Source organism: Corythoichthys intestinalis, chromosome 1 (assembly GCF_030265065.1).
Source record: "Corythoichthys intestinalis isolate RoL2023-P3 chromosome 1, ASM3026506v1, whole genome shotgun sequence".
Lineage (NCBI taxonomy): Eukaryota > Metazoa > Chordata > Actinopteri > Syngnathiformes > Syngnathidae > Corythoichthys > Corythoichthys intestinalis.
The window spans coordinates 13,904,460-13,926,587 of NC_080395.1; the positions used below are offsets into that span (position 1 = coordinate 13,904,460).

Below are 22,128 nucleotides of genomic sequence, written 5' to 3' on the forward strand. Positions count from 1 at the left end.
TATTCTTATGTGTCTCGTTAACTGATGCTTCCAAGAAAATCTTTTATCGCAAAACGAGCAGTGAAAAGGCATCTCTCCGGTGTGTTTTCTTTTGTGTATGATCAAATTGTTTCTTGCAGTGAATCTTTTCTCGCAAACAGAGCAGGCAAAAGGCTTTTCTCCAGTGTGTGTACGCATGTGTATTTCTACATGAGTCTTCAGCGAAAATTTTTTATCGCAATGTGAGCAAGGAAAAGGTTTTCCAGCAACTGTTTTCGATGAGGACTTGTTTAAGGATTTCGAAGCATTTTGGTCAAAGTCAACGTCCTCTTCATTAGTGTCATGGTCAGAAGAGTGGGAGGTTACTTCGTCGCTGTCCGAGAGTGGAGGTAAGAGGCTGTCCGATAGCGATTGTCCCTCACCTTTTGTTGACAGGTGTTGAAACGAGGTGTCACTCGAAGGCTTTGCTGCTCCGCTCTTCTCCCTTGGACCGTCATCGTCTTCACTCTTCACTATGATAATCATTGGACACTTGGGGATTTCATCTTCCTGTTCTTCTTTAATGCTAGGGGTCTCAGGTTCCGCCTCTTGTTTGATGTACGACATCTCTGACTGCTTCTGTTTAACGTGGGAGGGACCGTGCTTCTCAGGGTGAAGATCTTCTACAGTTGCGTCTGCGGGACACAGGATGAAATAAAATCACGTGATTTGCCAATCGTTCTTCTGCTGTGAATTTACATTAGTTTATGACATGTTGACGTCCATCCATTTCAAGTGGGATGGTGGGCCTTCCATCTCAAATGGTTTGGACGTCTATCGCCGTCAATGGCAGTCAAACGTACCTATTCATAATTCGTCATTAATGGTCAGGCTCAGCTCAATTTGGATTTTGGTCAACAAATCTAATGACACGATGACTGTGATGACTGTAATAGAACTGTGGTTTTGCTTAGAAATAAATTTTGGCATTAGGGAGGTGTTTGTTTGTGGAACATGCACAGGTTTGCCTGGTTGGTCATGTACGACAGGCAAATCCTTCAGGCGGCATGATAAAAAAATGTCTGCGTATTATCAAACATTTCATTTCAGGGTCACTTTCTAGTGATAATGGGTAACTTCCTGTTGATTTAGGCGCATTTTGGGGTCACTCGTGCCACTGGAAATAAATGGTAAATTTTTCCAATTACAAATGAATAGCATATTTTGGTCAAATCCAAGGTTTCTTTTTGCAAACACTGAGTAGAACTTTTGTGCCCTGAATTTTTTATGCATAAATAATGTGATATGGACAAAAATTGTGGGACAATTAGCATTTTGAAATTATACCCCCCTGCCCCCCTGAATTCCATTTGTTTTGGTGTATGAAAACTGTTTTGGCTGGGCAGCACGCCAAGGAAACACCATTGGGAAAAAAATTCATATATATATTCATATATTTTTGGCATGACATGCAATGCTACCATCACTAATAAAAAGGTCCAGTCATTCTACAGTGAGGCAGATTTTAAAATATTACAATGCACAAGACTAATATGCAAGCAAGTTTATTCATATAGCACATTTCATGTCCAAGGCAATTCAAAGTTCTTTACAATCAACAGTATAATCCAGAAATGTGGTATCTATCAATCTAGAATGATCTACAGGTTTCAAGAAAAAAAAAGTGGAGAGAGGGTGTGGAGTCATCATCCTTCAAAGGACCCACATTTCCTGATCATTTGGGGTTGCTTTGATAGGCTCTCACATGCCAAAACGCCTCTCGTTGAGGCCACCCCCCCAAGCCAAAAGCTTTGAAATAAAATCCGAAAGTGAAAATCTGAAGGTGATAATAAAGTTAATATTTGAACTTGAAAATATCAACTTTGTAAATGAAAAGTTTTGAAAGATTCAAGTAAACTAAAACAGTTCGTAAGCCCTTTGAGACAATGTTGTTGTGATCCAGGGCTATACAAATAAAATTGAATTGAAGTTTCAATTTTTTTTCAGATTACAATACTTTTGGCCTTGATTTAGCACCCTACGATTTGAGATACAAAGTTCACGATAACGATCTCACAATATTGCGGATGACACAATATTGCGGATGAACAATTTTCGATGCATAGGTCGGAGAATCATTCTCCAATATTTTACTAAACAAGTAATAAAACAGAAAAACAAGCTTCTGTGAATTGAATTATCAATCGTAGACGTTCAATTCATTTGAACTCGGAGGGCGGCAGCAAATGATTCGCTGCCATCCTTCCCACTTTAAACGGATCTGATGTCTAATGGCGATCAATGGCATCCAATGAGTTTAATTTTGGGGGCATTTCAGGCATTTGCTGTCGATTTTCAGTCACTTCCTGTTGATTTTGGAGCATTTCTGGGTCGCTTGCCGTTGATTTTTGGGGCATTTATTGGCTTTTGGGTTACAGAACAGGATATGACACAAGACCCCCCAAATGAATTGGCGGTGACTCATACTCAACAGAAAGTGACCTGTAAATGCTCTGAGAATGGGAAAGACTGGCTGCAGATGTGCAGAATTATATTTGTGCAATAGTTCTGAGCGAGCAATGGTAGATTTTGAGCACAGAAAAATATATCGAGTGAGGAATTAAACATTTCAAGCAAGCAATGACAGATTTTGAACACAGAAAAAATATATATATAAAAAAATATGTGCTTCATAATTGTGTTTGCATGTTAGTTTTACCAGCTCACTTCTCCCCTACCTGTCTCGCTCAATTCCTTGACCCCTGCGCGCTTAGTTTGGCACACACGTTACAAATGTGCCACAAAGCCAACCAATCAGAGCTGGCGGAAGTACACTCTGACTCACTGTTTGTCCTCCAATTACCCAGGAAAAATCAAAGTATATAGCATCAGATAAGTCAGTCTTAAAGTCTTACATTACTAAAGTACAACAACTACCAAAGTAGGTCAAAACACGAGACAATTAATAGTCATAAGTTTTTTCCAAAGAAGTCATCCTTCTCCCGTTAGTCTGATTCTCCTTTGCTTTTTCCCAGTAAACGTTGACAAAAACTAGACAAAGATGACTAAATATGACTAAGAGGAATACATTGATCCCTCAATTTTCGCAGTTAATGGGGACCAGAACACACCTCGATAGTGAAAAACTGCTAAGTAGCACCCCTCCCCCAAAATAAAAAAGATTAAAAAAATTGTGTATTCAATGTATTTATTCAGATTTAGCATTGGAGACATTTTTTTTCCTTTTCCCCCCCAAAGTATATATAAAATATGTATTTATACATATATAAATACATACATATATTATGATAAATAGTTTTAACCACTTCAAATGTAATAATTATGATAAGTTTTGAACATGTTACTGTCCTACAGAGTTATTTTTAAACAAGAATAACATGGAAAAATGCTTGTCTTTATTAAATGCTTCATAAAGTCCACTCAAATCCGCACAAGCTTCTCACTTACGCAAAATGAGTTGCAACAGCAAGTGCTTAACAAGCTAAACAATGATTGATGCATGCGGCGCTTTGAAGTTTCGGTTTCCAAGCATCTCTGGCAAGATCAAACCTTAACGCCTGTCAATCATCGTTAACTTTAATAAGCAACTCCAGTGCACTGCCGGACAACGAAAAGCAGCAGGAGGGAGAGTGAGACTACTTAATCGGATCGGGACAGCTCATCTGTATTCTTTTTTTTATTGAAAAAAAAAAAAAAATCAGCGATGGACAGAGGGTGCAAATTTTGAAGCGCGAAATTGCGAGGAATCAAAAGTATTGTTCTCGCAAGCCGCTCAGGAAAAAAGTGTCTCTGTAGAGTGTGTTTTAGTGTGTTTTCGTAGGGTTATTTTTAAGGAAAAAGTTTGACCGCAAACAGCGCAAACAAAAGGTTTTTCTCCGCTGTGTGTTCTTGCGTGATTGCTTAATCCTACCTTCGTGATGAAACTTTTACTACAAACTGAGCAGGGAAAAGGCTTTTCTCCAGTGTGCTTGCTCGTGTGTGTCGTCAGTTGATGCTTCCGACAAAATCTTTCGTCACAAAATGAGCAAGCGAAAGGTTTCTCGTTGGTGTGTTTTAAGGAGTGATATCTTAAATTGTCCTTTGTGGTGTAACGTTTACTACAAACTGGGCAGGCAAAAGGCTTTTCTCCAGTGTGAGTATACATGTGTCTCGTTAACTGTTGCTTTGTACAAAATCTCTTGTCGCAAAATGAGCAGGGAAAAGGCTTCTCCCCGGTGTGTCTTCTGGTGTGAATATTTAAGTTACAGTTGTCGGCGAATACTTTGTCACAAAATGTGCATGCAAAAGACTTTTCTCCAGTATGCGCACTCGTGTGTGCTGTTAACTGTTGCTTCCTGCAAAATCTCTCGTCGCAAAATGAGCAAGCGAAAGGTTTCTCCCCGGTGTGTTTTAAGGAGTGTCTTTTTAATTTCTCCCTCTGAGAGAACCTTTTACCACAAACTGAGCAGAGAAAAAGTTTTTCTCCAGTGTGTGTTCTTGTGTGTATTATTAATTGATGCTTCCAATGAAATCTTTTATCGCAAACTGAGCATGGAAAAGGCTTGATTCCGGAGTGTCTTCTTGTGTGTCTGTTTAAGCTTCCCCTGCTGAAGAATCTTTTACCACAAAATGTGCAGGCAAAAAGTCTCTCCCCGGTGTGTGTACGCGTGTGTATTGTTAACTGTTGCTTCCAAGCAAAGCTTTTATCGCAAAGTGAGCAGGCGAAAGACTTCTCTCCGGTGTGTTTTCTCGTGTGACTGCTTAATTTTCCCTTCTCAGCGAATCTTTTATCGCAAAAAGTGCAAGCAAATGGTTTCTCCCCGCTGTGTTTTGTCGGGTGACTTTTTAATTCTTCCTTATTGGTGCATTGTTCGCCACAAGCCGAGCTAGCAAAAGGTTTTTCTCCACCGTGCATTCTTGTATGTGTTGTTAATTCTCGCTTCCACGAAAATCTTTTATTGCAAAGTGCGCAGGCGAAAGGTTTCTCCTCAGAGTGCGTTCTTGCGTGACTGTTTAATTCTCCCTTTTGAGTGAATCTTTGACCACAACATGTGCAGACAAAAGGCTTTTCTCCAGAGTGTGTAAGCATGTGTCTTGTTAACGGATGCTTACGAGAAAATCTCTTATCGCAAAATGAGCACGCGAAAGGTTTCTCTCCAGTGTGTGTTGTTGTGTGTCGGTCTAAAGTTCCTTTGTCGATGAATCTTTTACCACAATAAGTGCAGGGAACAGGCTTTTCTCCAGTGTGTGTACGGATGTGTCTCGTTAACTGATGCTTCCAAGAAAATCTTTTATCGCAAATTGTGCAGACGAAAGACTTCTCGGTGTGTGTTCTTGTGTGACTTTTTAATTCAGCCTTCGTGAAGAACCTTTTCCCACAAACTGAGCACAGAAAAAGTTTTTCTCCAGTGTGTGTTCTTGTGTGTATTATTAATTGATGCTTCCAATGAAATCTTTTATCGCAAACTGAGCATGAAAAAGGCTTGTCTCCTGTGTGTTTTCTTGTGTGTCTGTTTAAGCTTCCCCTGCTGAAAAATCTTTTACCACAAAATGTGCAGGCAAAAAGTCTCTCCCCGGTGTGTGTACGCGTGTGCATTGTTAACTGTTGCTTCCAAGAAAATCTTTTATCGCAAAGTGAGCAGGCAAAAGGCTTCTCTCCGGTGTGTTTTCTCGTGTGACTGTGTAATTTTCCCTTCACGGCGAATCTTTTATCGCAAAAGGTGCAAGCGAATGGTTTCTCCCCGCTGTGTCGTTCGCCAAAAGCCGAGCAGGCAAAAGGTTTTCCTCCAGTGTGTATTCTTGTATGTGTTGTTAATTCTCGCTTCCACCAAAATCTTTCATTGCAAAGTGTGCAGGCGAAAGGTTTCTCCTCAGAGTGCATTGTTGCGTGACTGTTTAATTCTTCCTTTTGAGTGAATCTTTGACCACAACATGTGCAGACAAAAGGCTTTTCTCCAGTGTGTGTAAGCATGTGTCTTGTCAACAGATGCTTACGAGAGAATCTCTTATCGCAAAATGAGCACGCGAAAGGCTTCTCTCCAGTGTGTGTTCTTGTGTGTAATTTTAAATTCCCCTTTTGGGTGAATCTTTTACCACAAACTGTACAGAGAAAAGGTTTTTCTCCAGTGTGTATACGTGTGTGTATTATTAACCGTTTCTTAAGACCAAACCTTTTATCGCAATGTGAGCAGGGAAAAGGTCTTCCACCCACGTATTCTTTTGCGTTTCTTTTCAATGATGACTTTTGGTCAAGGTCAACATCCTCCTCATTAGTGTCAATGTCAGAAAAGTGGGATGGTATGTCGTCACTGTCCGTGAGCGGAGCTAAGAAGCCGCCCGATTGAGAACGTCCCTCACCTTTTGTTGTCAGGTGTTGAAATGAGCTGTCACTAGGTTTTGCTGTTCTGTTCTTTTCACTTGGAACGTCATCTTCTTCATTCTTCACATTGATAGTCATTGGAAACTCAGGGATTTCATCTTCCTTTTCTTCTTTCATGCAGGGGTTCTCTGGCTCTGCCTCTTGCTTGATGAACGCCATCACCATCTTCTGTTTGACGTGGGCGGGATCGTGCTCTTCAGGGTGAAGATCTTCAACAGTGTTGTCTGCGGGACACAGGATGAAAAAAATATATATCACGTGATTTGCCAGCATCCAATCGTCCTTCTGCTGTGACTTGGCACGTCCTGCGATGGGACTATTGTGTATGCCCACATTGCGATGGCGATGTTCAAACTATATATTGCCCAGGCAAATCCCCCAGACAGTATAGGAAAAAATATTTGCGACTTAACAAAAATGTCCTTAATACAAAAACTAGAGGTGGGAACCTCACATACGATATAAATGGAAATTGTATTTTTGCTAAAATGCCTAACCATAATCACAGACATGTCCATTTCTATTGTTTTAGTACATAATATAAATATGAAAGCTCTTAGGCTGATGTCTTCTGCTCAGTCAGTCAGTCAGTCATGCTAACTCCCAGCTGACATATGATAATCAGCGTTTCCCCGACCATTGAGACGCATTAACTCCTTTGCCCAGTCCAAGTCAGGACAACGTCCGCCTCCCTGACTCCTTGAAAAAAAAACTTTTTCCCCAGATGTCGTCACTTTGCTGGATGCCAAAGGGCATGCTGGCAGTATGGATCTTCCCTCCATTTGACTGCTGTTTTTTGTTGCTCAGTCCTGGTTTTTATTTTGTCTGTTCCCCACTGGGAATAATACATTTTCAACATTTTGGAAAGTCATTGTTAGCTCTTTTCTTCACTTTATTAGAGTTCTTGAATTTAGTGGTAACAACATGAATTTGCCGCATTTGGCTAAGAGGTCAATTGCCAAAACTATCTGACCACTGATATGTAGCACTAGAAAATGGAATTTCTCCAGAAATTGCGATAGTAGCTCTGCTATTATGGTTTGTATATCGGGTCACTTCCTGTTTGAGGCATTTTGGGGTCACATTATGTAGCTATTGTGTTATTTCCTGTTGATTTTGGGGCGATTCGGGGTCACTTTCAGGTAATATGGTGGCGCTTCAGGGTTATTTTCTGGTGATACGGGTTACTTCCTGTTAATTTTCAAGCAGTTCGCGGTCACTTCCTGTTGATATTGAGTCACTTGGGTTGGAAATCAATAGGAGTGAATGGAATATTTTGTGCCAATGAAATAGATGGCAGGCGAACAGGGCCATTATGAAAGAATGGGAAAGTTTTGGGCTAATTTTGGTTGACCCATACGATTTTGACAAAAACTGTACATAACTTTTGAATTTCTGATGGGTAAATGATGTGTTTTGGACAAAAACGTTTTGAACCCCACTCCCCCCCAAAATTATCCACGTTGTGGGGTTAACGGTAAAAATGGACATGCCAAACGAAACAGCCTGCGCTGTGCGAGAATTCCGGTCGTTTTGATGTTTTAACGGTGTCGGTGGATCAATCGGGTTTGATTGGGCGACATGCCAAAGAAACGCAGATTTTAAAAAAATATACTATTAAACTGTAGATGCAAGCTTCTGCATTACATGCAAGGCTACAATAACTCATAATAAAAAGGTGTAGCCGTTCTAAAATGAAGCAGATTTCAAAATATAACAATGCACATGACTAATAAACAAGCAAGTTTATTTATATCGCACGTTCCATGTACAAGGCAATTCAAAGTGCTTTACAATAAACAGTAAAATACAGAAAGAAGTGAAAAGGACAACCCAAATCACATTAAAATTATACTGATATTTAATTAAAAGGAACTATTTCAATTAAAAACATCGTACAGGTTAAGTGAATAGGCACATGAAAAAAATATTTTAACTTAGCATTGGTGTTTACGTCTACGAATATGAAACGAAACATTTTTTTTCATGACAATGACGATTCGCTAACAGGTTAAATATATGTATTGGGAGACTAAAACGAAACGAATGCCAGTTTTTGTCTAACACGAAAATGCACCATAGTTTTTGTCGTGTGGTCATAATTTGTGACATTTTGCGCGTGCAAAAAATGAAGAAACCTTACGCCTAAGTTGATTTCACGTCTCACGGCTACAGCTGTTCCGACTAGTCGACGTTGTTGACGTCGTCGATGACGTAAATGAATCGACAAGCACAACATCTCGTTGACGGTTAAAGGCGAGTTTAAACAAAATTGTAATATCAACAAAGAGTTTAGCTTAGTCAGGTTTGCAATTCTTCATTTTTGGAACTTGTGGGAACAACACGGCTCCTGTCCGCCTCAGCCGATGCCAACACAACAACTACCAGCAACTACAGAAGACGTCTCGCTCTGCCGCACCTCCCTCACTCACGTCAGCCACGCTGCACATTTAGGAACGCATGCAAATACACTGGCTACATTATAACCTGATTCGTTACAATATAGAAATGTATGGAAAGTTGACAATGGCGGACACTCGGGATGCAAGCAGGGAAAGCGGCACAAAGCTCAAAAAGCAGACCAGAATGGCCAAAAGCATGGATTTATTTTAACGAAACAAAGGAGGGTGTCACTGTCGTGTGAAGTGTCTGCAATGCCGAGCTTGCATAACTCGGCATGAACACCTGAAGTGCCGTCACCCAGGTATAATTTTAAAAGACCACAGGAGACAACAAGTTGGCCGATCTTAAGTCTATATAATGACATACTTTATTGCAGATGCCTTTATGTGCGTCATACGAAGGAGTATTAGAGGCTAATACCAGGTTAATGTAGCTGAACAAGCAGTTATGTACTTTACGTAGTGCGTTGCAGTTAAAAATCAACATTATTGAAAGCATCTTGTGTTTTAGAATTGGATTGATAAAGAAAGAAATCCTTATTATTTTTGCGTCTGCTACATCAAATGATAATCAATAGAAGAATTTATACTAATGTTACGTAGTAGCTCTCAGCTAAGGTACACATATGTAAAGTGCGTAGCGGCTCACAGCTACATTACCCCTACGTAATAATGAGACTTTTTGTCTCATAGCAATACTACAACTTTGAATTCGTAGTCCTTTTTTAAAGTTTATATATTTGGCTCAAATACTCTGTTGTGGTGTCATATCAGCGTGCATCATTAAGTTTTTATCACGTACTTCACTCCAGTGATACGTGACATTGATATATCTACTCTGCTGGTGCTCAATATTAGAAAACTATAGATATACCACAAAAAGAGAAAGAATTGTTTTGAATCCTGTTGGAAAAGTAAACTCACAGTGTTCTGAATCTGTTTACATTCCATTTTTTGCACTCGTTAATACCATCAGCATTTGACCTCATTGTTTGTTTTGTGATTTATTATTGTTATCGATGTGTTTGTTTGTACAGTGGTACCTCGACATACGATCGCTTAGACTTTTGAAATTTGACTCTCCATTTGTTTATACATCCGACGACATGCTCGAAATACGACAATGTATGACAGGGCCGCAGTTTCTTTGTTTCCCCGCAAGACTAACGCACAGCGGATTTTCTTGTGAGAGAAATCAACATGGGTGCCAAGAATGTTAGTGCAGGTGGTGAAAAAAAAAGGAAAAAGGTGAGACTTACCATTGAAATGAAGATGGAAGTGACAGAAAAATATGAGCGTGGTGTGCGCATCCGTGAGGTAGCGCAACGATACGGCCGTACAATGTCTACGATCTCGACGGTCCTCCTCCGACCTGTGTTCGCCAGTCTTTTTAAGTTAAGGTGACAATTATTATTTTTAAAAAATGCCAGCTTCGTCCGATTCTAATAATTTATTTCAAAACCTGTGCAACACAACATGCCTACTGTCCGCAGCATGAAAACATGACAAGTGAAAGTCCACTCTCACGTTCACGTACATCACGCAAAACACATTCGCCACCTTAGAACCCAATTTCTTACAATATTACAGGTATTATTATTACTATCACTATTATTATATTATTATTCAAATTTTTATTCATAATTTGTTTGTTATTCTCTGTGTCATTGCTATTTGCAATAGTACCAGCGGTATTAACAGTTTAGTGTAGGTTTTTGGGCTGTGGAACGAATTCTAATGTATTCTAATGGGAAAATCCTGCTCGACATATGACCATTTCGACTTAAAAACAAGGTCCTGCAACGAATTAACTTCGTATGTAAAGGTACCACTGTACTTTATTAAAGAATTTAAGTGTTCCAAAATGTTTGTGTGAATTAATAATTGTCACCAAAATTTTCATTGCAAGATTAGTTTTAAAAGAAATAAAATGCAAAAAATTATCAGACCAGTCGACTAATCGTTAAAAAAAGTCTGCAGACTAATCGGGAGAAAAATAATCGTTTAGGACAGCCCTACTCACGGCTGCTACATATTTATTTTTGGCGGATAACTTTTTACTGTTGAAAACTTTTAGAGGAAACGTTGACTAAATCTAGATAATTTGAAAAGACAAAAATATGACGAAGACACATTTTTGCCCAGAAGACTAAGACAACAGTTAAAAGCAAGTGAATCTATTACCGCAAACCACTCAGGAAAAAGGTTTCTTTGCTGTGTGGGTTTTCGTGTGTTTTCTTAGGGTTCCTTTTAAGGAAAACGTTTTACCACAAACTGCGCAAGCGAAAGGTTTCTCCCCGCTGTGTGTTCTTGCATGATGGTTCAATTCTACCTCCGTGATGAAACTTTTACTGCAAACTGAACAGGGAAAAGGCTTTTCTCCACTGTGACTATACGTATGTCTTACTAACTGTTGCTTCATAGAAAATCTTTTGTCGCAAAGTGAGCAGGCAAAAGGCTTCTCTCCGGTGTGTGTTCTGGTGTGAATGTTAAAATTAAACTTGTCGGGGAATATTTTATCACAAAATGTGCATGCAAAAAGTTTCTCCTTGGTATGTGTACGCGTGTGTGTTGTTAACTGTTGTTTCCAAGAAAATCTTTTATCGCAAAGTGAGCAGGCGAAAGGCTTTTCGCCTGTATGTCTTCTTGCATGTGCGCTTAAATCTCCCTTATGGAGGAACCTTTTACCACAAACTGAGCAGGGAAAAAGTTTTTCTCCAGTGTGAATTCTTGTGTGTACTGTTAACTGATGATTCCAATAAAATCTTTTATCGCAATGTGTACAGGCGAAATGCTTTTCCCCCGTATGTCTTCTTGCGTGTTTGTTTAAATCTCCCTTCTGAGAGAATCTTTTATCGCAATGTGTGCAGGCAAAAGGTCTCTCCTTGGTGTGTGTACTCATGTGTACAGTTAACTGCTGCTTCCAAGCATACCTTTTATCACAAAGTGAGCAGGCAAAAGGCTTTTCCCCGGTATGTCTTCTTGCGTGTTTGTTTAACTGTCCCTTGAGAGAGAATCTTTTATCGCAATGTGAGCAGGGAAAAGGTTTCTCTACGCCTTCTTTTGTGTTTCTTTTCAATGATGACTTATTTGAGGATTTCGCAGCAGTTCGGTCAAAGTCAACATCCTCCTCATCAGTGTTAAAGTCAGAAGAGTGTGACGTTACATCGTCGCTGTCTGAAAGCGGGGCTAAGGAGCCGTCCGTTTGTGATTGTCCCTCACCTTTTCTTGTCCAGCGTTGAAACAAGTTGTCGCTCGAATGTTGAATGCTTAGACCTTGATCTTCTCTCTTCACAATGACAGTCATTGGAAATTTGTAGATTTCATCTTCCTGTTCTTCTTTAATGTAGGAGGTTTCAGGCTCCGCCTCCTGTTTGATGTACGGCATCTCCGACTCCTCCTCCTCTTTAACGTGGGGGGGATCGTGGTTCTCAGGGGGATCTTCTACAGTGACGTCTACAGGACACAGGATGAGAAAAAAAAAAAATCACGTGATTTGCCCTTCTCCAGTGAAGTCTGCTGGACACAGGCTGGAAAAAAAAAATCACGTGATTTGCCAGTCACATGGACCTATCGCTAAGCCACGCTCCCTTGTAAAATTGACAACCCAAGGCACTGTCAAATTTTGTCAGTGACAGTGACTGAGTGAACGAACGATTTATGGATGAAGGCATAAATTCAAAATTTCTGAATTTGCACTACCATAGCTAGGGATGGGAATCGAAATCCGATTCCAATTCGGAACCGGTTCCGAGTGTTTCGAGGCCTCGACATCACAATGAAAAAGCCTTAACGATCCCTTTAACGATTCCTAAAGATGCGTATTGCATCGTGACGTGTCTTGTTGTCCAGACGCATCAAACTAGCATGGCGCCAAGAACCACTCGCTCCAAAGTTTGACTACACTTCACCAGGAAAGAGTGTGAAAATGAAAGGTTACGACGGGTAAGCACGAGCATTGCAGCCATAAACATAACAATGACAGCACGTAGGTTCAAACGCTCGAAAGTGTGTCTTCACTTCACGGGGAAAAATTACAACAAAGCGACTTGCAGTCATTGCAAGGTGGAGATAACTGCATCGGGAGGGAATACGACTGCGCTGTCCTCACAGAGAGGCTAAGGCTCTGTTCTGGCTATAGAGCTAGCTAAACTCTCAAATGACGATGTAGAAGACGTTGGTATAATTTGCTGACTTTATTCAACCATAACTTGAAGAGTGAAACTAAGAATAGAAATGAAACAAATCAATTTCGTCCCCAATAACAAACAGGTTTGCATCAACGTAAATCAGCGATGATTAGCTGCTAATAACAGTATGGTTAGCATTCGTTCGCTAGCATTAGCACATCGTTCAAACCACTACACAACTGGATTTAAGTGTCCGATCGCGAGTGGAAACACAACAACAACAACACAAAAGATGATACATACAGGCCTTGCCTGTGTAGATATTAACATTAACAAAGAACGTAGGCTCGTAGAAGTGTTTCCCTCTCTCACTTCGCTCGCTCACTCGCTTGGATGCGGCATTTCTTCGGGTGCCCAAACTGCGGCCCGCGGCCCAAATACGGCCCGCCTCCACATTTGGTCCGGCCATTTTGAATATTTTTTTTTTCTCAATCGTGTTATTTATTTCCTGGCCTTTTTCCTTGAAGAATTCAGAGAGGTTTATTTGGTTATTATCTATTTAATTAATAGTGTTTTTATTATTAATTATTATTATATTATTATTTTTATTTTATTTACTTTCATTCCGTGAAGAATCCAGAAAGGATTATTTGATTGTGGCTTTCTGAAATACAATAATTTTTTACATTTATGCACTTCTGCAATCGTCACACTTTTTCTGTTCCAAACTGACCCCGGCCCCTCATCAGAGAAGGGAAAGGTTATGTGGCCCTCACAGGAAAAAGTTTGGGGACCCCTGCTTTAACACATATTGCCAAAGGCAGAACAACAACCTACCTGCCAATATATACTAATATATTTTATTTCTATTAGATAAATGTTTCAGTAAAATGTTACACATTCTTGTGTATTTGCCACTTATTGCCACAGTTAACATTGAGGCTTTGGGCCTCTTTTGATCTCGTTGTGAGTTTGTAAGGTTGTGAGTTCAGATTAAACAAACTCGATGCCGATCAATACGTTTGTTCTTCTTTTTCCCCAAATTAGAATCGATAAGAGAATCGATAAAGAATCAAATCGTTAAGCAATATCGATAATGGAATCGGAATCGTAAAAATCCTATCAATTCCCATCCCTAACCATAGCAGGAGTGTTGTTTTCGTCAACGGTGACGAAACGAAAATATTTCATTGACGAACAATTTTTTCATGATAATAACGAGCTGAAAAAATGTCTTGGTAGACTAAAATGTAATGAGACGAATACCAGTTTTTGTCTGACGAGACGAGATGAAAATGCGCCACAGCTTGCGTCACACGTCCACAATGTGTGACATTTCTATCTTTGTTAGACTGCATCGTAGCAGTGTCTGGTTGTGTCACTCATATGATAACCCACTAGTGTTCTCTCCAATCTCCAGAGTTCCTTGTTTTGAAACACACACGGTAAGATTTGTTTTCTTATCTTGGCAAGAGAGAATATGCAATGTTGCTTTAGTGTTTAAAGGTCTGTGCTCAGTGATCATCACACAATAAACCAGAAGATAGCATAGCATTCATGTTCGTGTTAGCATTAGGCTAATGTGACGGCGAGCGTCCTCTTAAGCTCTCGGACAATTTTATGTTATTTTTGGTTTTTTTACGTACCGTTTGTGGTGTCCATGTGGGGGTAATTAATTGAAAATAATGTACTGTTTTCCTGCTCTGTGTGTACTATCACCAACTTTGCATTGTCCTTGTATACGTTACAATATGTGCTCGTCTGTCAATGTTCGTTCCAAATTGTTGAAAACCTTTATTTCTGGACGAAAACTTTTGAATTTTACAGATGAAAACATTTTGAGTAAACGTCAACTAAAGCTAGATGAAAACAAACACATTATCAAATGACTAAAATATGACTAAGACTAATAAGTAATATCGTCCAAAAGTCTAACACGAAAATTAAAATGGCTGCCAAAAACAACACTGCAAACCAGGCAATAGACCTGTTTTTAAAAATAAAAATACTTCATCTACAAGCTGACAGAGGGGGGTTGCAATATGCAGTGGAACATTATATCCATGGTGTTGACCTTCACAGAGACCATTATTATAAACGAGGCAAAATGCTACCACTCGCAACTTATAAACTACAAACCTCACAGGCCGAATATCTAGCTAGCTATAACCAGGGGTGCACATAAGTGGTCCGCATGCGCGCATGCGTACTGGACGTAGACAAACGTGCTGGCCCTCAATGGCTTCCATACGCTTTTGCGTACCGATGGCTGACCACTGTATTTGCGGTGGACACGAGAAAATCACTTCTCAAAATGTCAAAGAGGCAGGCCCCACTGAGTAATTATTTCCGTGTTCCCCCACCCCCGTCAAAAGACAGACAGACGACAGAGATGTCACCGGAGCTACCAGAAAAAAGGACTTTTGCTGAAAAGTGGCTGCAGGAGGTGCCATGGCTAGAAGCAAATGATGCTCGCACGGAAATGTGGTGCAACATTTTCCGTGACAATCCCAATGTCGTTAATAAGAGCAGCGCATTTTATGTAGGGTCAAAGAATTTTAGCCATCCAAACTTTGAAAAGCACGAAAAAACAGAGCATGTGGCAATTAAGCAAACTTGCGATATCAGACAGGACCCCACTCGCTCTATAGACAAGTGGCGGAAAAAAGTTATTGAAGAACAGCGCCATGCACTGACAAAAGTGTTTTTGCTCGCATTTCACAAAGCTAAACATGCACGTTCAATGAGCTCTTATGAGGAGTACATCCCACTTTTACAAAGGCTTGGAGTTAATGTGGGAGCTGTATATGAATGCCCTTTATTTTGAATTAGTGCTTTTATGTTTATTTCTTTACATTTCACTTCAAAGTAATGGCAATTTTGTTGTGCCAGTTGATGTTAATCAAGCGTTAATTGTTTATATAATTAATTAAACGTAATTGGCTCTAAGTAAAGCTTGTCATAATTTTATCACATCAAGCGGGTCGGCTCTCAAGCTCAGTGAGGACCAAGTCACATCTCCAGGTCCTCCTCTGAGAACCTGGGCAAAAAAAAAAAAGTGCACCCCTGGCTATAACGTTAGCTACTCAATGTTAAGGGGTTGTTACGCTTCTCATCAGGAGTGACGCCGTAGCTACGCCGTCGACAGCGTACCCTGCTTAGACCCTACACCTGACGGGTTGCTCCCAAAAATTCTGACTAAGCGTCGCAGTGACTCGTTACTACATGAAAGGCAAGGACTATGATTGGTCGACACAAAATATAATTACTTTCATTTTGTTTTCATGGCATACTGTGTGTTTGCTGGTGTGATATTAAAGGTTAAATTCAGCGAAGAAGATTGCTAAATCTGCCCGCTGACATCCGAAAATATCGAAAGTGCATCTTGATGTCCATGCTCCTCAGCTTGTGAACAAGTGTGGCATATTCACCCGTTCTCTGCCTCGACTCGTCCAGTGGTCCGACAGACCACCTCCGCAAACGTTTTCTGCATCTCCTGCGTTTCAACATTTGGAGTAAAAGCAATTCTTTTTCGATTTCGATGAGCTCCAGCTCGACAAACAGCTGCTCCGTCTCTGAAATTAAAGAAACCAAGGAGTTCTATAATGTGAAGCCCTGCAAAAGGCCGCGAAACCACAGAAAGATAAGTTTACACCCCCATAGTGACTGGGCGGCGCACTACAGTGTAAAGGCTGATTTATGCTTCTGCGTAGCGGTGACGGCAGACCTACGCCGTCAGCGTAGACCTGAATAACGTCCCTACGTCGTAGCCCGACGTGCACCTCCACAAAATCCTGACTACGCGTCACGTACGCAAATGGACTGTGATTTGTCCGCTCAAGCTGTTGTTTCCGGTTCGGCGCGAAATCAGCGCCATTTACAAACATTCTTGCGCTACACTCAAAAATGGACCAAGCCGACGAGAGGATAATCGAAGAAGTCCGCAAGTATGACCACCTGTATAATATTTCGTCAAGGCATTATAAAGATTGCCAAATGGCAAGCAATTCGTGGAAATTGATTGCTGAAAATACTGGGCTGGAGGTCAGCGAATGCATAAAATAATGGGAGAACCTCCAAGAAAAGTATGTGCGTGTTCGGAAGCGAATAGCCACACGAAGTGGTGACCCAGCCGGCCAAAAACTGCCAGCTTTTTATCACTTTATGTCGTACTTTTTGTTTATGTACTTAACCATTTATTTAGTACACATGTTTTCTATGAGTCTGTGACTTATTTACATTTTCACTTCAAGTATATGAAGATAAAAGCACCAGTTTGGTGTCAAAAGAGTTGTTTTGACGTTTAATTTTCAACAACAGACAGTTTTAACAATACATCATCACTGATTGAGAGTGCCTCGGGGCTTTTATGATAACGTGTTTACTATCAAGGCTTCCTCCTGTTTGAGAAGTTCCATAGCCGCCAGAAATCTACCATGGCTTCCCATTGGCTGGTTGTAGGCCATGGCGAAAAATCAGGCCGGAGGGCTGTCCACAATGTTTTGCAGACCTCGTACAAAACGCTGGACACAGTGTTCAACGCCAGTTTGAAGCCACGCCACAGCTTGCTGGCTTCTCCCAAGGCTAAAATTTGTAATGTCATTGCCAGTCTCTGTGCGGTTTCAACAGTCGGACAGACCACCTCCGCAAAAGTCTTCTGCGTCACCTATGCCTCAAAATTTGCATGATCAACATTTGTTGATCAATGTTGATGAGCTGAAGATCCACATTCAAGCGTTCCATCTCCGTTGCCATTGTCAAACTGGAAGAAAACTCTAGGAATTCGACAAGAGTCCCCCGCAAAACCCTACAAACACAATGCCACACCCCTCTAGTGGCTTGGCGGTGAATTACAGAGCAACGTGTTCCCTTGACGCAGAACTACGAATGCTCATGGATGACGAAGGGTCTACGCCGTCGCTACAGCGTCACCGCAACGCAGAAGCATAAATTAGGCTTAATGCGTCACTTCTAAGCAGAGCTTCAAATGCTCATCAACAACATAGGGTCGAAGCCATAGCTACACCATCAGCTGGACGCAGAAGCATGAACCAAGCTCAATTCTCCCATACAGCATCTCCTTGTGCAAACAACACTGAATAGTTGACCGATGCACAGTGACACCATCTGCAGCAAGATCATGTTGTCTTATGAGCTGATCCGTGGGTTCAATTTGACTCTCACCATCCTTTGCCTCCGCTTATCCAAGATTTTTACTTGGCCTGCCACTCTGGATTTTAACTTTAACTGTGCCTGTGGTCTTCCATTTCCTTAATATGTTCCTAACAGTAGACTCCTGAGGTTTCTGGAAAGGCTATTTGTATCCATCCCCGAAACTATAATGCTGAATAATCGTTTCTTTCAGATCATTTGACAGTTGTTTTGAGGTACCCATGTTGTCTCAGTAGCGTCAGCCAGCGTGTTGCTTCTTGCCGTGATCTGATGATGTAATCACAAGAGGACTTCAGTTTTAGCTATTTTTGGCGCCAAATTTTTGGTCACATCTCTAGTTTACCCTTAAAAGTCGTGGGAGGCGCCACCACGTCTGGTGCGCATGTCATTTTTGAAACCCTTAAAAGTCGTGGGAGGCGCCACCATGTCCTGTGCGCATGTCATCTTTGAAGCCTTGTCACGTTGGAATTACGTCACCCACGTGCCGGTGGTTGGTTGAATGTGCGGAAGTTGAGGTTCACTCTCATTTGTGCTTGAAGTCAATCGACCGAGTTACATGGGTGTTGTGTTGAATTGTCAAATATAAAACTATTCAGTATCATTTTTTTCCCCTTGAATGTTTATCCGAGCAAGTTGAATAAATCTGATCAAACGGTTCGTCGAGCATGTTTGGTTGTCAATAGGACATCAATATTACAAATTTTGACCAAAAGTTTTTTTTGATTTTTTTTGTCTTTTTGGGTCCCAAATGTTGATTATAATTGGTCGGTGAAGAAAACAACAATTTGGACATGAAGGTTATGGTGTGCTGAAAAAAGTTATCCAGCCAAAATAATGTGAACAATATTTCTTTAAATATAAAGGCAACATCAAAGGCATGCAAAATCGGACAAAATAGTCCGGAACCTTACAGGGTTAATAAAGATTAACGAAGCAAAGAAATATTTTTCATAATCGACTAATCGGACGATTAATCGATGAATTCATTAGCGACGCTTTTTGTTTTTTTAATGACTTTAACTTAAAGTTGTTTTAAGCATGTAGTAAGTTAACAATGAATACAAAATAGATGATCACTTCCTTTAAAAAATATTTTATTCGTTTCCTGACATAACTGTGGTCTACAGCTGTACCTTTTTATGTACATAAAACTTGTTAAAGTTTTTTAATAAATGTTCTAAGTATAACATACCAAAAGAATTTCTCAGTACACATATCAGACAAAAGTCCTGTTCATTCAAATTAAAAAAGTGATGCTGATTGACATTTGTTTTCCCTGTACGCAAAGTAATAAATAGCGTCAATAACTCATTTATTTTCAGGAAAACAAAAAAAACTAAACAACACAATTGAATAAAGCAGACTAATGAATTTGTTTCTTTATCCAAAAATAGTTCATAAATACAATCCAAATCCAATTTCAAAGCCCACTATCTTGTATGACAATTTACAGTTTGAAGGGAGAATTTTGTTGAACGGAGACTCTAAGCTGTGATATGAATGGGTTTATGTGTGTTTTTTTTAATTAAAAGAAATGAGACAACTTTACTATCTAACAATAACCTAAGTGCTAATATGCTTTTACAAAACACAATACAGACCCTGAAGACTAAGAGTGTGACAATATCTCGATACAGCGATATATCGCGATATTTTGCAACCCGATCAGTTATCGATATGCTCCCGCCAAGTATCGATACTTTTATTTGACCTATTTGCCATACAATGGAGTATGGATGCTGTGAACTGCTCAATGTTTGTTGAGCAATTCCTTGGCGGTCCACTAGGGGTGCTAAAGAGTGACAGTGAAGGTAAAGTGCGCACAAGTTGTCTAGAGAAGAAGAAAGGAAGCTCCAAGTGGGTTGAAAAAAATAAAAAACCTTTGTGAGAACAGTCAAGGAAGTAGTGAGAAAAATATTGCTACAAAACACATGTGGACACACTTTAGATTTTACACCAACAAGATAGGAAGTAAGGTGAACAAGGACTTTACTGTATGCAAGAACTGTCTAACAAAAATAAGGTTCACTGGCAGCTGGTGACGAAGTGGACACCAGATTTCTTTACTGCTTCACTTTCATCACTTGAGTTAAGAAAGTTTTGCAATGTACCGTAATTTCCCGAAAATAACGCGCACTTTTTTCCCCCCGTAATCAACTAGTAAAACCATGGTGCACATTACAAACGGGTACAAGGATGGAGACAAAAATATAACTTATATATATATATATATATGTATACATAAAGACCGATTTTTTTTTTATTGACACGGCCATGTTGTGTTGAAGAAACGTATGCGGCGATCGGTTGCCGACCATTACGGTACGTGACGTCACCATTTTGTTTCGGTCGTGGCGAGCTAGGGAAGGAGTCGGAGGCGGAGTATCAAACAACGGAGCTAATCCGCGTTGCTTTATTGACATTTAGGCTGCAACAAAATACGGTAGGAATCTCTTTCTCACATGCAACCCGCAGAATAAAACTATCTTTCCGGCTGCTCCCTCAACAAAATACCTCCCCCCGGGAACTATACAACGTACCAACATAAGTTCCGCTGGTTAATTCTGTTATAACTCGTTACACGGTAATTATTCACTCTGATTGGTCAATGATTTCGTCTGTGTTAAATTCTGCTTTTTTCACTCTTCATAAAGCACAGAACTAGAGCTGAAACGAGTACTCGAGCAACTCGAGTAACTCGAGTTTAAAAACTGATCCGAGTAATTTTATTCACTTCGAGTAATCGTTTATTTTGACAGCTCAAAGCATCACGTTTTGCTCGGACTACTTTTAATGCGGGACAACGCGCTGTCACGTGAGGAGAGGAAGAAGGGGGGAAAAAAAAAACTTACTGCTGCCGACAGCCGCCACAAACAACGCCGACGTTGCTAAATACTAGCCCGTACGATGCTACGTTGGTACAGGTAGCGTCTCATGCGTCTCATAGAGATCACATGTATGTTGAACTAGATGCTAAATGACAGACTCGGCCGCGTCTGGGCAGCTTTAGTAAACAGCCGCCATCTTAAAGCAGTAGAGCGCTAAGCGCTAATAAAGAGCGCTAAGCGCTAATAAATAAGATTAACGTTCCTGTTCTGAAGTCACGTTAGCCCTGCGGAGGGCTAGGTTTCTATTAATTATGACCACTGTCGATGCTTGGCTAACGTGTCTTACATACAGGCTTTAACATAACATAGCATTGTGGAGTGATGAGGGTGTAAAATAAAAACTTAATCATGCTAACTATCAATTTTAGCTCAGTAGTCATTGCTGGATAAAACACCAAGTAGCACTGGTGCTAATGTGCTCCAATACAGCTTGTATCATACATTTATTTTGAACACTGCAAAAACTCAAAATCCTATCAGGACTTACAGTTTAGACTAACTTAAAACTTAACTAGAACTTAAAAATGGCTTGACACAAAGAGAAATTCAATTGAAAGACGTGGGAAAAAATCCAAACTTTTAAGTGATGTGTGTTATCAAGCGTAACGACATTTTTAGGTAAGATATATATATATTTTTTTGTAATAAGATCTAAAGTTTTTTGAGTGAAAGCAGTGAATGTCTTTTTTTTTTTTTTTTTTAATTCTAGTTACATCTGAGATGCAATTGTTGGCTGTTTTCAACAATATACATCGAAAATAAAGACATTGATTGACTGAAAATGGTTCAAAATTAGATGAAATGTCTTGTTTTCTCATGTATATTTATAATTGCTCTTCACCTAAAAATATATTTGTTTTATCCGATTACTCGATTAATCGATAGAATTTTCAGTCGATTACTCGATTACTAAAATATTCGATAGCTGCAGCCCTACACAGAACTTAGTTTCTTGAACTCATTTGAGTCAACGTTTATTGTAGCTCCGCAACTCGGACCGTAACAAATGTAACACAACACAGACTTTCTGTGTCCGTCAACTATATCTGTCCCTCGGGAAACTGAAACCCAAATAACAATAGTTCCTCTTGTTAGTTTACAGCGATGTGTGCTTTTGGTTTTCCGACTTCTAGCCTCACTTTTATTTTACCGTATCTATCCATGGATGAAACATTTATTCATCATGATGAAATGAGCAA

General features: G+C 40.0%; 1 protein-coding gene across 4 annotated transcripts in view; it reads right to left on the reverse strand.

Moving 5' to 3' along the window:
- LOC130922949 (zinc finger protein 585A-like) overlaps positions 1 to 22,128 on the reverse strand; it is a 46,483-nt gene that overhangs the window by 9,218 nt on the left and 15,137 nt on the right. For 2 of the 4 annotated variants that reach the window (XM_057848252.1, XM_057848247.1), the window contains exons 4-6: positions 16,301 to 16,444; positions 11,962 to 12,195; positions 1,524 to 6,561 (exon numbers count right to left, since the gene is read on the reverse strand). In XM_057848252.1, the coding sequence (XP_057704235.1) occupies positions 3,752 to 6,561; positions 11,962 to 12,195; positions 16,301 to 16,444 (3,188 nt within the window). In that variant the 3' untranslated portion in view covers positions 1,524 to 3,751. Of the gene's footprint in view, positions 1 to 401; positions 654 to 1,523; positions 6,562 to 11,961; positions 12,196 to 16,300; positions 16,445 to 22,128 lie in introns of those variants that run through there. The other 2 variants (XM_057848269.1, XM_057848260.1) reach the window with 2 other exon arrangements.